This window comes from Vigna unguiculata, chromosome 5 (assembly GCF_004118075.2).
Source record: "Vigna unguiculata cultivar IT97K-499-35 chromosome 5, ASM411807v1, whole genome shotgun sequence".
Lineage (NCBI taxonomy): Eukaryota > Viridiplantae > Streptophyta > Magnoliopsida > Fabales > Fabaceae > Vigna > Vigna unguiculata.
The window spans coordinates 8,858,176-8,876,205 of record NC_040283.1 but is presented as its reverse complement, the minus strand read 5'-3'; the positions used below and the strand labels follow the sequence as shown (position 1 = coordinate 8,876,205).

Sequence of the window (18,030 nt, the reverse complement as noted above, 5' to 3'; positions counted from 1 at the left end):
TAATTATGGATAAGTTCCTCCAATTACAACAATATATACATAAACACAAATGCCTCGGCACTTTGTTATTTATTCTCTTTTGTTAATATTTGTTGATTTGACAGAAGACCGAACATGTCAATAACACATCATTTGTTAACTTATTCATAACAAACGTGGCGTGAAAAGTAGCAGAAGCCAAAAATAGACATACATCAGTACAAAACAGTGATATTTTCTTTCGTCATTTTGCGAAATGCAAATTGTTAAACTTATAATATGACAGTGAAGCAGTTGTTGCCGTCTTCTACATGTAATGGAGTCTCATGAAAGAACGAAAAAGACACCAAACAATTATTCGGAATTAGGTTTACAATGAATAGAATATTGCATAAGTTTTTATAACGACCATAGAAATAAGAAACAAATCTTATATACACATTATTTCTCATTTTTTGAATATTATATAAATAAATTAAATTCATTTTTATATTAAATATTTAAAAAGTATATGTGTCCGTGTCGTGTTCGGTATTCATATTACAAGGAGGTTTAACACCTTAAACAGATTTTAATACTTCGACCAAGAAACACCGGATTCACCAAAACCCTCTCGTGTCTTGGATGCTCAATTTTCTTAAAAGCACCTCAGAACTTTCACCATCTGGACATGGTACCATGATGCCTTTAAAAGGTTTGGAAAAAACAGATTTTTGTCAATTTTTGCCCACATAAAGATTTGATGCACAGAGGACCGACCTGTGTTTTGAGTGACAGAAACAATGATAAGAAAAATCATCAAACCATGGCAAAAAATAATATCTTTACCAGTAGCATTTAAAAAGGTGAGAGTTACTTCTTTGGTAGTAGTCATTGATTCAGATTAAATCATCCTCCTCTTGCATCTCTTTTTCTTTCAAAACATTCTTTACTCTCAACAAAAGGGTTGACTTCCAAGGTTCCTGCATTGAAACGGTCAAGTCATATACAACGTTAGAAACATATGTAGGATTTGATTGGGCTCTGAAGATTATTGTGACTTCAATTTTTTACATATCAGATGATAGTGGCGCTGTTACAATGCCTATAGATAGCAAGATAGCAGATAGTGTGAAAACCACTATTTTGAATTCTTTTTATATATATGTATGAATTTGTAAAAATGATAAAAATTACTCAAAATTACTAATAGACATAATTAACAATAAAAAGGTATGGATGTCTTAAACATACGTACAAGTAAATAAATACTAATAAAAATCAAATTCAAGTTTTCTAGACAGGAATTATCAATCATCACTTTCTAAATCCAAGTCTTTGTATCATTTTCGCTATTATCAGCTATAGATTTTAATTTTGGACATTAAAATTCCGAAAGTAGCCCTACAAAACACCCTAAAGTCTCTATTCAAAGGGAATTTTAGAATCCACAGGTGGCACCAGTATAGGACCTACTTCGGCTGTTATTGAGGTACTATTGGGTCTCGTATGACCGCTACCCTAAGCCACTCCATTACATAGTATTTACCCACTTCATACACTAAAATCATACAAGACACGATCGTGATCAAAGAGGTCTGGGAGTAGCATTAGTTAAACAGATGGAAGCAACAATTGAGGAGCCGAAGTTGCATCTTTATGGTACAATCATATTATCAATTCTCCATTATACCAACGACATACACAAAAATACAAGAATGTAAATGCCAAATAGTTCCAAGAAGATATAAACACAAGAATGCCAATAATTTACAGTATACTTCATGCCATGTTGGTTGCAAAACATTAACAAATTAAGCTTATGCACCGTCATCTAGGACATCTATCATTTTTTGTTCTAAGGTCTATGTTCCCTTTCATATTTTCCAAAGAATTTGTTGTGTTGTTTAAATGTTTAAATGCGATATATGTCAACTTGAAAAGCATTATTATGCCACATATCCTCCGAGTAATACAAAAAGTGTTCACTCTTTTGATTTGGTTCATTCTAACGTTTGGAGGCCTACATCGAACTCTAGTATATCTAGTGTTCGATAGTTTGTCACTTTTATTGATGACTATACCTATGTTATATGGATTTTCCTCATGAAAGAAAAATCTATGATTTTTACCTTATAAGAGAAGTCAATCAAATGTTTACGTTTTGATAATGGGAAAGAATATATGACATGTCTAATTCCTTTTCGAAAATGATGTTATTCATGAACTCACATGTGCGGATACACCAAAAAAAATAGTCATCTCCTTGGGATGGCACAAACACTTCCAAATGCCCTAAATCTTATTGGGGAGGCTATCATCATTGTTGTTTATCATATTAATCGACTACCCTCTCGGATTTTAGATGGTTTGAGTCCAATTGAGTTCATGTCTTCCTTTTTTCCATCTATTCCTTTTCTGTCTAGTTTTCATAGTTAAGTGTTTGGATGAGTTGTATTTGTTCATATTCATAGTCAGTTATGTGGAAACTTACATCCTAGAGCTGTTAAATGCATGTTTATTGGTTATGTATCACATAGAAAAGGATATTGTTGTTACCATCATTCAAGTCAAAAGTCTTTACTTCAATGGATGTCACTGTTGAAGAAAATTAATCCTTTTACATGTGTCCTCAACTTCAGGGAGAGAGTTCTTTTGAAGCTGACTCTTTTGGATCTCTTGAATCAACATTGGTCCCTTTCATATAGGAACCATCTCATATTGATACTACTCTTGGTATTGTTGACACTTTTGCCGACACATCTTATATGGATGTCTCTAAAGTTGCTCCTAACAAGGATATCTATGTTCTTGAGTTAGGGTACACAATATCAAACTTGACAAAAAAACCTAACTTGATTCAGGAACAACCCCAATTGTCTAAGTCAAGGGTAAGTGTTTCTTCTTCTGACACCCTTGGTCTTGTACCAAATATCCTATTTCTCATTTTGTAACCACAAAAAGCCTTTCTATGCAGCACCCATTCTTGTAACCACCCTTTCTTGTTGTCTAATTGCTGCCCATTTTTCAACAATGGTGTTGCATTCTCTGTCCCCAAACTTTTCAAAATGCCGTGTTCTCTGCCCCCAAAACTCCTAGACAAGGCTTTAGAATAATGTTCCCAAGAAGGATTCTTGAATTTTTTTTGCCAGATATTGAACCATTGGACAACATTTTCTTCCATGCTAAAGAGGGCTGGGTGTATTCTTGTTGATCCTTTGATGTTCCAAACTTCAAAAACAATTGTTGCCCTTGTTGTCTGATCTTGGGGGCCATTCTCTTCAAATGTGGGCAACTCCACCTTTTTTTCTTAATCCAAGGTCAAAGTGGTTCTTCCTCTTTATTAAATCCATTACTATCAATGTCATCCTCTTCTCTTTTCTCCTCCATCTGAACGTTTCTTTCCTTTCTTGATATCTTGAAGTAGTTCTTTAATCTCCTTCATGTCCCATAGTAAGGTATCTTTGATAATAGACAAATCTGTCTTCTTCTCCGATATCACTCTTATTTGCTCGCTAACCAATCTTTCCAAAGAACTCACTCTACTTTCCATAATCCCCCCTTTTTCTGATCCGGCAGGTCCAACTAAATTGTTAGGAATCTAGAAACAGTGGTGAAAGAATAAGACAATTAAAGAACCAAATATAAAGCCTTGCACTGTATTCTTCATTTTACACTGTAAAAACCAAAGCTTACAAACAAAATTGCTTTCCTTTCTTACAGGGTTTTCCTGTCACAAACATCAATTCAAAAAGACACCCCTAACTCTTCCTAACATGACAATATATAGACTTTCAAAAAGTCTTCATTTCATATTGGTAACAACTAACCGTTAACCAATTAACTGTCTTTATTTTTCTTCCTATAGTATACTTTCAAGATACCCTCCTTTTTCCCTTGCCTATCACAATGTCTAGTTCAGAGGCTGGATTTTGAGCAATGGCACATGAGGCGTGTGAATTGTTATGGCTTAAAAGTAGAGCTGTCAAAATAGGTTGGAACCCGCGAGCCAACCCAGCTCACCACGGGTTTAGACCGGGTTGGGTTGAAATTTTTTTACAAATTTCAATACGGGTTGATTTTTGACCCGGCTCATCCGGGTTGAACCCGTGGTGAGCCGGGTTGGCTCACCAACTCGCAGATAAAAGGGTCACACAAGTGTTTTTATTTATTTTTATTAAGTTGGGCTTTACATTTGGGTCATGTTAGGTTGTTTTTTTATCCAACACATAAATAATTTGTATTTTTTTTTATTTTGGTTTGTATTTGGATTGTATTAAAGTTTATTTAGATTTTAATTAGAATTACAATTTAGTTTTGATTGAAAAAAAAATAAAAAAAATAATATTTTTTTTAATTAAGTGAACCCATGAGCCAACCCGTTTAACCCGCCAACCCGTAGTGGGTCGGACTGGGTTTGAATTTTTTTGGCTCGCTAAAAAGTGAGCCGGGTTGGGTTGGCACTAAATCATCAATCCGTGGTGGGTCAAGTCGGATTACCCGTTTTGATAGCTTTACTTAAAAGTACTCTAAACGATCAAAGAACCTATGATTCTTTATTATGTTAATAAGTCAGATATCTAGCATTTATTACAATTCAGTTTAGCATGATAGAACCAGACATAGAGATAGATTGACACTTTATCAAAGAGAAACTAAATAATGGCCTTATCACTACTTCTTATGTCCCATCTAGACTTTAGTTAGCAGATTTGTTTACCAAAAAGGTCTTCCCACGGAATGATTTCATGATCTCAAATACAAGCTAGGGATAATAGATGTCCATTCATCAACAAAAGACGAAATGTTGTTAGTAGGATATTAAGTATACTACTAGAAGATGTTAGAAGATTCTATATATCTCTCAGTTTCAAATAAAAATCAATTAATGAAAATCTTCTTTTTTTCATATTAATCTCTTCAAGACATATAAAGTGGAAACTTATCCTTCCTCTAGCTTAAAAATAAATGGAAGATTGAGAAGTTTGAGAGGTCGGAAATACAAATAAATTCACACAAGATATAAGAAAATAACATATATATATATATATATATATATATATATATATATATATATATATATATATTATCAAAAAGATTAAAAACTTACTGCATTTAAGAACAGTGACAGAGATGGTGGAGCAAACAACATCAATTTAGATTGGGATCAATGTAGATGAGGTACAAAACTTGAGATTCTAAAATAAGTTTTGCTAAAGGAAGGAAACAGGACATTATGTGATCTGCATATGAAACTATAGTGTAAGCTCATAACTTTAGTATATAATTTGCTTAAGAAAAAAAAATCAGTACATAATTTCTAAAAACAATCAATCAGATATTTATTTATATCACAAATAAATAAAACTAATGACATCTATATCAAACATGGCAAAGTTTGACAAGGAGATTACCATTGCCTATAAAATTAATCAATTCACATATCAAACAACGAAAGCATTTTATCTTACTTTCCAGCAGTTAACACAAATGGATTCTGATTTTGATTTTAATAAAATGCTACAAACATTAAAAGAATTAGATAACATTAAAGAGTAGTCACGTGACTATGTTTTTCTGTCTCGGGATAGAGAAGTATACCAATGGGGTTATGTCATTAAACTCCTTGACTACTCTAGTAAAATTTTCAACATCTTCCTCGTCAACTGAAGCAGCCAAATCCTGAAATATGATAATTATTTTCAATCAATAAAATGAAAGAGCGACAAAAAAGAATGAGAGCAAAGTAACAAGTCAAGTTACACTACAAAAAAATGTCTCATTAGTAACCAATTTAGTAACCAAAAGTTGTTAGTCACTAGTAACCAAAAGTTATTAATTACTAAAATAATCACTATTATAAATAAAAAATTATAATTGGTTACTAAATTGGTCATTAATTAATTAAAAACCAATTTAGTAACTAAGTCATTTTGGTAGCTAAGACCTATGTAGCTAATTTTTAGTGACCAATTTCTTTTGGTAGTCAAAATCATGATAGCTAATTTTAAAAACCAATTTAGTGACCAATTATAATTTTTTATTCATAATAACTATTTTAGTAACCAATAATTTTTTACTTTATAAATTGGTATTTAAATTAGTCATTATAGTGATTAACAACTTTTGATCACTAAAATTGGTTACTAATGAAACATTTTCTTGTAGTATTAATAGCACTAAGAAAAGACCATTTTTATAGGAGTTTTAGGAAGACAAGGAGTTATTGCAAAAAGACAAACACCATTGCAACGCTGAGATTGAAGGACAATTTAAGATTGTGTATATTGGAAAGAATAGAAGGGTCTGCAGGTAACTAGGAAAGTCAATTACTACTGTGGCACTTGTCATTGAGACTTGAGCTAATTGGACAAGCTTTAACTTACTGTAAATTAGTAGTGTGATTTCAACACATAGGAGATAGAACAGTCATTGAGAATTTAAAGACAAGTGTAGATTCTTCTTTGTACACTTATTTTTTCTTCAGATTTATATTTGTAATCTCCCATCCAGATCTTGATAACAGACACATCAAAAAATATCCCTATTATCTCTATTCTACTTCATCTGAATACGATCCAGTTCCATCAAAATTCCACCACTTACAGCCAAAAATTTGTATTCACGGGTTGTGGAGAATGTGGGATCCAAGTCCTACGTGATCAAAGGAAAATATGTTAGAAATTTAAGTACAAAGTATTCTCCGGTATGTAAAAGAAACTCTAAAAAGAACCTGATAACGCTCCAAAGAGTTGGAAATTGCAACAAAATCCCCTTTAACAAGCTGGCAAAGCCCTGCATTAAGAAGATGTACTCTAACTCCATATTTCCACAAGTTGCTATTCAGTGACTGTCGGGCAATATCTTCATAAATCTTAATTGCCTTCTGATATCTGGTAAAACATCAAGTACATCAATATACCCCAAGTTTTAATGTTTTGCAACTCACTTCATCTCTAATAAGTTTGGGTAAATAAACTTTACATGGTATGCATATCCCAACACAATTAATTGATAGCTCCAACCATTTTAAGAATAGAACAGAAGTTACATGCAATTTCAAGAGATATGCAGGTAAAACAAAGTTAAACACACTTACTGTTGAAGCTGGGCAAAAAATTGTGCAACTTTAAGCTTGCACTGTATCACAGAGGTTGCTGCATCCCCAATTTCAAAAAGTTGAGCAGCCCTCTCATAATGCAATCTAGCACAGTCTATGTCTTTGTTGAGCTCACCTAAGTCGCCAATTTCCTAAATCCACGAACATAAATTCAACTTTGCAAATTAACTTTATTTTCAAAGGATTTAAACTCCCTATCAGAACCGCAAAAAATGAAAGAGCCAACAATACACAAACAACAGATGCAGAATAACATGACACCACATGATCGTAAACTTGAACATGAAAAAGGTCTTCAACAGAATTGGGGAGACAGGACACGAAGGCACATGTCAACAGACTTGCCAAGTCATGTCCCTACACACTGTGAATGTGTATATACTCAACAAGAGGTACCTTTGAATACTTAGCAGCCATGATGTGCCTACCAAGCTCTTCGTAGATTGTCACTACTTTATTTAAGCAGAAAACAGCTCCTTAAATGCCAAAACAGAAGCAAAAGAAGTTAGCTAAGGGCCTGTTTCATTCTCTTTTCACCTTTTGGTTTAAAAGCCATTTTCTAGTACAATTTCACATACTCATGAATCAACGTCTCATACACATTCTATCAAGTTTTTACAACGTATTTCCAAACAATCGTTTAAAGAAACAGAAACAGTAAGAAATGTTTTCTTGTCTTTCTTTTTTTTTTATCTTGTTCGACATCTCTGAACTCCACACGCTTATGCCTGACACCACACTGCACCAGCTGTATAGCTACCCTTGTTTAGCCACACTCTGAAAACCAAAAATAATTTTCCCAAATAGATATAAAAAAAACCATATGCTACTGAAATGCGTCTTCACTGCCCTGGGAATGCAAAAACACCAACAAAACTGGATTGTATGCAATCAGTTTCTCTACGCATTCACAGTCTATACATTGTATTGTAACTATCAATGAAAATTGAATACCTCAAATATCAAATGCGTCTTTTAGGTCCAATTTACCAAGATAAAATAGAAGCCATTCCATCTTAATTGGATGGTTCCAAGTTATTGACTATGTGAATACATAAAAGAAAAAAAAAAATAATTACTTTGCCAGCATACTTACACAATCTTTACATTTTACTCCTTACCCTCCAAACCTATACCCATTTTAGTTCTTGCGCATGCACACTTTGTAACTTGTTTCCATCTCTACACATACACTTTTCGGATTCCAATTTAGTCCCCACAATTTCCAACGACAAAGACAAAAACGGAACTACAAAGTATACATGGAGGGCCTATAAAAATAGCAACTTTTAGGTGTGCAAGAACTAAAAAAATAAAGAGGTTATGTACAGGGAGCAAATGAGTAATTAAACAAAAGTTCTAGAGGGAATCCGAGGGAGGACGTTAAAGAGCACCTTGTAATGAAGTTTTCTTGTAGCAACGAGCACCTTCGATATAAGCATTTACAGCATCATGCTTGTTACCTAACTGCACTACCCATAATTGGCAAAAAGAGCATCGTATTATATAAAATATTATATAATATATATAGTAACAAATGAACCCAAAGCACAAAACTGGGTTTCAAAGTGTGAAAAGGATCATGGTGAGAACAGAACCTTCATGTGACATGCAGACGATTCGAGGAAGAGTGAGCCCGCCTTGTCCCCTGAAGGAACAAAGAAACAGTTAAAAGTGTGAGAAAAACATGAAAAGGAAAAGAAAAAGTTTTGGAAGAGAGAGAGAATGGGACATGATTTGGCGAGTTTGAAGGAAGTAGCGGATTTGTGGAACAACAGAGCGGCGTCTTCGACATTGGAACCGAACAAGGGGCAACAAGCGTGGAGCTTGTTCTCCGCTTTCTTGGCTAGCACATGTCCCTTCACCATGTGATCGTCGTTCATTGTTGCTTTCACTCACTTCTTCGATTGCGTTGCTTCCTTCGTCACCGTTGCGTTTTGGCGACACAAAAGGTCGTCACAGACGCTGTTGCGTAAAAACGACGTCGCGTAGTGGTATTCGTTATGCATCCTCTTTCTGATGCTTTGCTTGTTAGTTCGGTTCGTTTCGGTTAACCAAAGCCGAAACGGAAAGGTCAACCTCAGAATCCCGCAACCAAGTCCCAGATTCTCATTCCCATGTTTAAGGTTTCACGTTATCCAACGTTAAATTAACCGGATTTTAATTCGGTTCAAGAAAAATTGTTCAAAAAAAAAAAAAAAAAAACAAAAACGTTAGCATCAATATCTCAAAAATTATTATTATTTTAATTTCGAATTGGCTTAATACTTCTTTTAATTTAGTATTTACAGAAATAATTTATTTTTTTGTTTAACATAGATAGTCCTAATATTTATTAATTGATATTAAGCAATAGTTTGGGGTTTGAATGGAATAGTAGAATGGTTAGGAAAGGAGTGATTGGGATTTGAAGCAATGGTAGAGAGAAGAGGAAAATGAGTGTTAATAAAGTGGAACATAATGGTCATACATTTGCATCCATTTTGGACTTTGAAAATTTACAACTAATCATTCATCAACACTTTCATTCCTAAAGTGCTACACTATATTTGGTAAACATGAAATAAATATGTATCTTATTTTCATGCATAAAAAATTTATAGTAGAAATAACATTTTTTCACTTGAAAATTTAAAAACTAAAAACATAATTAATAAAAAAAACTCGATAATAATATTATTTTATAGTAAAAATCTCTCAATTTGGCTGTGTTACAAAATCTCTCACTTTATATGTAGGGTTAAAATAATCCGTATATCATATCCTATGATTCTATACCTTCAACATAAATAGGGAAATAAATTAAAAGGAATTATTTTACATTGTTTGAAAATTGTGAAGGCCTTTTTTCAATTGTTTTTAAAACATTTTATATATTTAAATCACTAGTACATTCTATTGGAGACTTTGTTTTTGGTGAATAGATTATACTTGAACCAGCAAATTAATTATTTTATTAGCTTTAAACTAATATGATTAATTTGGATTTAAATTAAACATATAAAAACAAAATGACCAAGTCATCAATTTTGTACAAATAATTTAAAAACACCTTTTAGTAACTAAAATGAATGATAAATTATTAACTAGAACATTATCTTTCAGGAAAATAACTAATTAAATTATTAATATTAACTTAATTTTTACCTAAATATTCTTTTCGCAATATAATTCATAATAATCATTAAGAAAATGATAAAATAAAAAAATATTGTTTATGTAAGATATTATGAAATAAAATTTAATCAATAGTTTTACTTTTATTTTTTACATCATTTAGAATCTATATAAAATAAATAAAAATAGACCCAAATAAGAAAATATATCCGAATCAGAAATTTTGAAATTAGGTCTATTTTTTAACACTCATAAACTATATATATATATATATATATATATATATATATATATATATATATTATTAAAAAATTTCATATTTTATGAAAATTTTCTTATAAATTTATTGAAAATTTTGCAAAAAAGGATTTTTTGTCATTTTTCTAAAGGCTTTAATTAATAAGTAATCATTCATAAATAATTATTTTCTACAAAATTATAAAATTTACAATTATTTTCTACAAGTTTTTTTTTTGAATTTTTTACACAATATTATTTAAAACAAAAATATTTGAATTTTTTACACAATATTATTTTAAAATAATTGACAGTAAATTCTTGCAAAATTTTTTTCAAAACCAAATTTTTATGTATTTTTTACGAAAATGTTTTTAAAACAAAATTGAAAAAAAAAGTGTTTTTTAGTAATATATATATATATATATATATATATTAATTTACTTTACAATACAATAATTATTTAAAACTTTTCACAGCAAAATGTTAAGAAATTGAAAATAAAAAATTATCTATGTTTGTCATATTTGAAAGTTCAGTTAAAGTAATTATAATTTTGGGTATATAATTTAAATCAACTAGTATTTATGTGATTCTATTTTTGCCTTATTGGTAATTTGGATTTATTTCCTTACTATTTTTGTGATATTTTACATTCAAAATAATATTCTAAAGAACTCCCAAAACGATAAAAGAGTATCTATGAGATTTTCTTCTTCATCTTCGTCACTATTAAACTGTGAGCCCAATATGAAAATGTGGAGCTGTCAACTTGAATAGACATATCCATGACTCATCACTATATATACAAAGTTAGGCCATAATAGACTAACAAGACAATTGGGCTACTGCTATTCAAAATTTTCCCTCAACACTGTTCTTACTTTTAGACTATTAAACCACAATTAACCTTTTTAGATAAAAATTTAATAAAACACAGAAATCGTAAAATATAATTAAATTACATAACTAACTTTTAAAAAAGTATTTGAAAATTAAAAATCATATTTATGATATTTAATTATACATATTACAATAGTAAAATATCATTTTATTGAATCAATAGTCACTTTCCTTTTTGAAGTTATAAACTTTTAGTTTGATTCATATATGGACAACGTACGAATTCAAAACATACGACTTCAAACTATGGCATAGGATACTGATTTTATATTTTAAAATATATTAAAAAAAGTTATAATGTATCAACATTAATGTATTTTAATGTTTAGTAGAAAGTAGCACAGAAGATTCAACAGAGGATTTGTATTCTACTTTTTACTTTAAAAGTATAATGTATAGAAGATGTAAATGATAACAAGATCATAGCACTAGGACTTTGAAAGTAATTTGGACACTCTATGGTTGGTTCAAGGAGGACCATCATAATGTATGTTTGAAGGGGAAACAAAAAATTAAAAAACATATAAAAAATTAAAAAAAATCACGAAATGACACGTGACCGTTATTGTTCATTATCGTAAATGATTTAAACGATATTAGCAAAAAATGACCAAATTGAATAAAATTGACGAAAATTTAGACCTATTTGAACATAAAAACAAAATTATTAAAACTGATTTAACAAAACTTGACAAAAATTGGGACAAAAAAAATATTTTAACCTAATAAGATCATAGCACTAGAACTTTGAAAGTAATTTGGGAAGTCTTTGGTTGGTCTAAGGAGGATCACCGTAGTGTGTGTGTGCATATTGAAGGGGAAAAATCCATGAAGGCAGCAACAAGTGAAGTTGGTTTTGAGCATGCACATGTGTCAAAGTAGGACCATTGAAGCACTATGTAGTGATAGATATTAGAGTCATGACATGAGATTGAGATGCTTGTTAAAGGCCTAACTTAGCGGGATTGGTCGTTGGTTATACAAACATGGTTTGGCCATTATTCTCTTTCCCTTCCAATCCCACTTTTCTCCTTCAATCAACCATCACTTACTTCTAAAACCAACATCAAATCAACATATGTAATATACTTTAACATCTTCCATTAATCAGTATTTTCAACACAACAATCAAAGCTCACATTTCATCTTAGACTCAAAAATCAAATCCTAAGAATACCAAACAATTATGTGATAATAGTATTAAAACCTATTTCATAACTATTATTGTTAAAAATCCTACATTTATTAGAGATAAAACGAATTTCCAAACCTTATTTTATAAATTAATTTTGAGATTGGTAATAATCTTAAATCACAATTATTTGATAATAATATCTAAACATCTATTGTTGTTCGAGATTTACGTTGACTAGAGATTAGACGAATTTGTAGATGTAAATCTTATCTTATAAGTCCATTTTGTAAGGTTGAGTTAGATTTAAAGTTCCATATTCCTAAAATGGTATCAAAGTCAATCCAAAACATATCTTAACGAGATTTGTTGTTTGTTAGGTCTATCTTACCACATCTTGTCAAACTGCTTTCAAATCATAATTAATGTGCACTCTCATACTTCAGGATGTATGTACTTATAAATGGATGTAAATCTCATATTACAATTCTGACTTCTTTAGAGTTATTAAATATATATTAGATAATTTTTTATATATTGGTATTGATTTATGATCCGATAAACATAGTGCACAGAAGAAAACCAAAATTCTCATAAATATGATACAAAATTGTAAGAAGTGATTCTCATCTGCAACTGGTGGAGACCAATGTAATAACTATAGCCACATCATCAACATTATTTATACATAATTTGGTAAATTATGAAGGATGATGATGAAATTGTAACACTGTAATTTGAAATAGAGGAGTTTACTATGTAGTTGATGGACATGGCAACTTTCTGGTGGGGTGCATTTTGGTAACCAGTCCAAGTCACTGATCTTAGCTTCTGTCTTTATGATATTTGAGAGAGAACAGCAAATTCATAATTGATAACGACAGCCTCTCATATTTCTTCTTTTTATATGTTTCTTTTGCCAAAACTATGTTATTTGTTTCTCGTCTACATATTCTAGAACTTTGTAATATTATATATATGTACCCAAATTCAACAAGGAAAAAATATATTTCTTGTACTTATGAGCACATATAATTCTTTTCATTGAGTTTGGTTCATTTAGGAATTAATTGATGAAAGAGAGTTTCTTTTGGCTAGGGAAGAAAATAGAAAGAACTGAGGGAATTATTTAACTATGAAACATCTTGATTAAAAGAGGGCCAACACTATAATAAGTTAATGGATGAATTTAGCAAAGATTGGAATGGTGTTACATATTTGACCTATTTGAAAAATTTTGATTAAAAAAAGAAAAAAGAAAATGGTGGTGCACTTGTTATCTTTTTCTTGTTTTAATAATGAGAAATCTTATGATTTGATCCGAAAGTTCCACTTTCTTAAAATGAGTGGTGGATTCCATTATGAGAGAGTTTAATTAGTGCAACAGAAATTAGCATTTCCTGCATAACATGAAATGATTGAGATGCTGATTTTGGTCTCCTTGAATTCAAAGTATTCACCAGTTACGTGCGTTTGTAGAACAACCTCATATCATGTTTCCAAGTCCTAAGCAAAACTTGGTCAATTGCATGGCTGTGATGAAAGCTACTATTGATTCAATTATGCAGCCATTAGCCATACCTGAAAAGTGCTCTCTATTTTCCTTAGATGACTCAAATTTTCCGTATATGACAATTACTAAGTTAATCTACCTACTCACTATGATCTACTATATGCTACATGGTTGGTTTACTGCCTTCATACTCAACTTCATATTTTAATGAAGTCAAGTAAAAGATATATACTTCTCATTATTTTTTGTCCTTATATCATTGCAAACATGAAGCAAAATCATATCTTCCAATAATCTTTTCTTGCTTTTTTCCATTTGATTGGACAAGAATAGCAATCGTGCTATTCACTAGGAAAATACCTCTTGTCCCTACCTAAATTTTTAAAAATATCATTCTCTTATCAGAAAAATGGGTTACAAAATCTTATATATATCATGTACATAAGTAAAAAACAACCCTCGTTTCATAATTTATTTAGTTCTTTGAGTTGTTTTGGTCTTATGTTTAAATTTATAAATGATATAACTGTCGATATATGTTATAATAATTTTTGATGAATTATTATAAAATAATATACAAATAAGTTCTACAAATTTATTTATTTTATAATAATTATGATGGTATGAATAATATAATTTATATATATAAGAATGATAGGACCAAAATTAAATGCTTATTATTACCTGCTTAATTAAAACACTTCCTCGAGTGCTTGCGCTATCATGACGATATGATGGTGCCAGGTACTAAACCATGTTCTTTATTCCAAATTTTTGAAGAAAAGAAAAAGGCTACATTCACACTAGAGCTAGATTATATGTTTGGGGTCAATTAGATAATGCAAGTTCCTAACTTTGTGAAGCATTATTATTATTATTATTATTATTATTATTATTATTATTATTATTAAGATATGTTGCCAATACAAAAGCAACCTAAAGTTTTCCAATAGTAATACTTGTTAAAAATGTTATTACTGTATTAAATAGTTATGAATAAAAAATAAATATAAAATGTTTTGGATATATGTTAGTTATTAATTCAACCGATCGTTTATATCGATTTATATATTTATATATTGTAAATTAATTATATTATTAGTCTTGAGTTTTTGGATACATATCTTTAAACAATATAATTTGAATAGTGAATTTTAAGTGTAATTTAATCTTATAAAATTTACACTCTATTATGATTTAGTCATATTTTTAATCGATGTGATATTTTCATCACATCCTTTTACACGATATCATTTAAGAAGTGAATTTTAAATATCTAACTCAATATTATAAAATTGATTTATAAAATGAGATTTACATTCACTTGTATATTATTAATTTAATTAATGTTAAATCTCTTATAGGAATTGAAGAAAAAAAAAAGGTGGTGAGTTTTCATCTCCCCAAATATTGAATTATTTCCCACTTAATTAAACTTGTTTTAATTATTGATTTTAGGTCCATTATTTGACATTGTGGTTGCAAGTGACATGCCCATTTAACAGAGTCCAAGGCCACCATACCTACTTTCTTTGTCCAACTCCCTATCTTGGTTAACACCACATAAACCACTAATTTCATTTGTTAATTAAGTATTTCTTTTAGAGTGTGATGTCAAGTGTAGCTTACAAAATTGACGTGTCTGGTATAATATATTAGTAAATCCTAAAAGGCCATCCAAAATCTCACTCTCTTTTCATATATTCCTATGCTTTTACACATATTATAACCTAATTCTTTTCATGCATACACTTATTCTTTTATATTTCAATATATTTGGTTAATATTGTCTTCTTCTACTCACATCATTATCACTGTCCTAGTGGAGTGGAAAGCCAGGTCAATGGGCTGCATCCACATATTATATATCACACCATCCAGCCAAAAAGTTAGTCTATATTGTTAGACATCTTGAAAGTGTTAAGAACATGACAAATAACATAATAATATGCTGAATTTGAATTCTTTTATATCGATCTTCTACTGTATTTTTAAAATATACTAATAAATATATCAGTGTATTTTTAATGTTCGGCAGAGCACAGTATAAAAAAACTCATCTCATCAGATATCTATACGAGAATATGGTATAGTGATAATCAATAATACAGAAGGTTTGGCCATACCATTGCAGTATGAGAGTCCATTCTGTGTGGTTGGCCTTTCATTATCTGACATGCCAAATGTCAGGCCATGTTTGGATCCAGAAATCGAAAATGAGTGAGGTGAGAGTGATGAAGGAGGCAAAGGAATAAATTTTAGGGAAGCACTAATCTTTGTTTTCACACATAACATGTCTTGTTGGGAAAAGAACATGACCCACCAATGCCTTTTACACACTTACCATGGCTCTTTCTTGAAGCCATGTTAATAACACCTATGCATGCTGTGGAATAGCACAAACTTTTTCTAAATCAGAGCATTTTGTAGAGCTCGCTAGTTATAATAAAAACAAATCTATAGGGGCCTAGGAATCAGAAAGCACATATATGTGTCTCTATATTGTTTCTACATGCCTATTTTTTGACCCTTTCTCTCTCTCTCTGCATTGTATCGTAGGTTGCTACATAATAGGTATTGCTTCTTTCTGTTTGCGTCTACTAGGCTACTGGAGATTGCTTTGACTATCCTTAGTTACCATGAATTCATATTCCTCTATCTTTGCCTAAGTTCATTTCAAAATTTTGGTCAAAACATGCATGTATCAAAGACAATGTAAAGTTGTTGTTAGAATTAATAAGGATACATATATAAATGCGGCTAATCATCTAGTAAAAAAGCATTGTTCTAGAAAACATCACAATAAAAAATAACATGCCAATTCAAATCATATATGTTTTCTAGAGGATATGTATGTAAAGAAAGAAAGAAATAATACAAACACATGAGACCAAATTAAAATTTATGTAATCAATAAAAGCAAACTTGTTTCCATAAATCTATTGACAGATATAAAAGGGGAGCAACTCATGTAATCTTACTAAACTATCAACACATTTATCACTTTCTAAAAATATGTGAAACTTTAAAATTGAAAATAGTCAAATGGTCAGAAACATTTTAACCTACCTCTATAACATCATAGTACTTATGATTCTCAAAAAGATATATAAAGTCATCTTCTAAACATAAGGAAGTCCAACTTCTAATTACAACTATCTCAATAGTAATTTTAGCTCCCATTAGTTTCTCTTTCAAAGAACTATCAATGTTAATATAAGAAGCAAACCCTAACATATACTCTCCTCTAAGCTAACACAAAAAGCAAAACCCAAACTCCCATGAGGAGCTCCTTCCACATTACATTATATTTAACAAATCCAGTGAAAATATATTTCCAAATTTGAATTGACCTTTTTTCAAATATATTGTTTGGACAAGGCAATTCAAATTGAATCAATTTTAATTTTCTTGTTTGAATAAAGTAGTTCATATCACATAAATTTTACAAATTAAAAAAAATATATTAACATTGACTATCTTTTACGGTTGATCTCGATTGATGTTAATTATTTATTTATTTATTTGTTAAAGTTCATAAAAAATGGTAGATCGGGTCAAATCCAAGTATGTGATAGCACTAGGTTATACCCATCTAAGGTTAAGTTGACTCTTCCTTAATCATAGTCAAACCAAGTTGACTGAATCTAAGTTGAGTTAAGTTGGTTTAGGCCTAGCTCGGGCCCAATCGAGTTGAGTTGGCTCGATCCTGGTCAAGTCTAGTTTGTCTGGACAATCAAGTCTAGACGGTCCAAACCCGGTCGAGTTTAGTTCGTCTAAGCCCAATCAAGTTGAGTTGGCCAAACTCAATTGAGTCGAATCGAGCCAAGTTAGCGGACTCAAGCCATGTTAGCTTGGGCCCAAGTCGATCTAAGTTAGTTCAAGCTTAGGTCGAGCCGAATTGGAGCATGGCAACGTTCATTCAAGTCGGGATGACCCATGTTCAACCAAGTTGGACTAGGCTCAGATGGGTCCTAGTTTGGTCAAGACCAGGTCGACCTAGTCTGATTAAGACCAAGTCAAGTCAAGTCAGCCTAGGTTCAAGTGAGG

At 30.8% G+C, this 18,030-nt stretch overlaps 1 protein-coding gene across 2 annotated transcripts; it reads right to left on the bottom strand.

Moving 5' to 3' along the window:
- Positions 1-310: 310 nt before the first annotated feature.
- On the bottom strand, positions 311-9,198 carry LOC114183374 (alpha-soluble NSF attachment protein 2-like). 2 transcript variants are annotated; one of them, XR_003604351.1, is made up of 11 exons: positions 8,811-9,198; positions 8,677-8,726; positions 8,473-8,545; positions 7,475-7,554; positions 7,058-7,209; positions 6,692-6,851; positions 6,565-6,612; positions 5,560-5,640; positions 5,069-5,201; positions 836-941; positions 311-738 (listed from the first exon to the last, which is right to left on the bottom strand). XR_003604351.1 is itself a non-coding variant. In XM_028070383.1 (10 exons), the coding sequence occupies exons 1-9, from the start codon at positions 8,959-8,961 to the stop codon at positions 858-860; spliced, it is 879 nt and encodes a 292-aa protein (XP_027926184.1). In that variant the 5' UTR covers positions 8,962-9,198; the 3' UTR covers positions 311-738; positions 836-857. The 2 variants fall into 2 exon arrangements, 1 of the variants encoding a protein (XP_027926184.1); XM_028070383.1 differs by lacking the exon at positions 5,069-5,201.
- Positions 9,199-18,030: the final 8,832 nt, after the last annotated feature.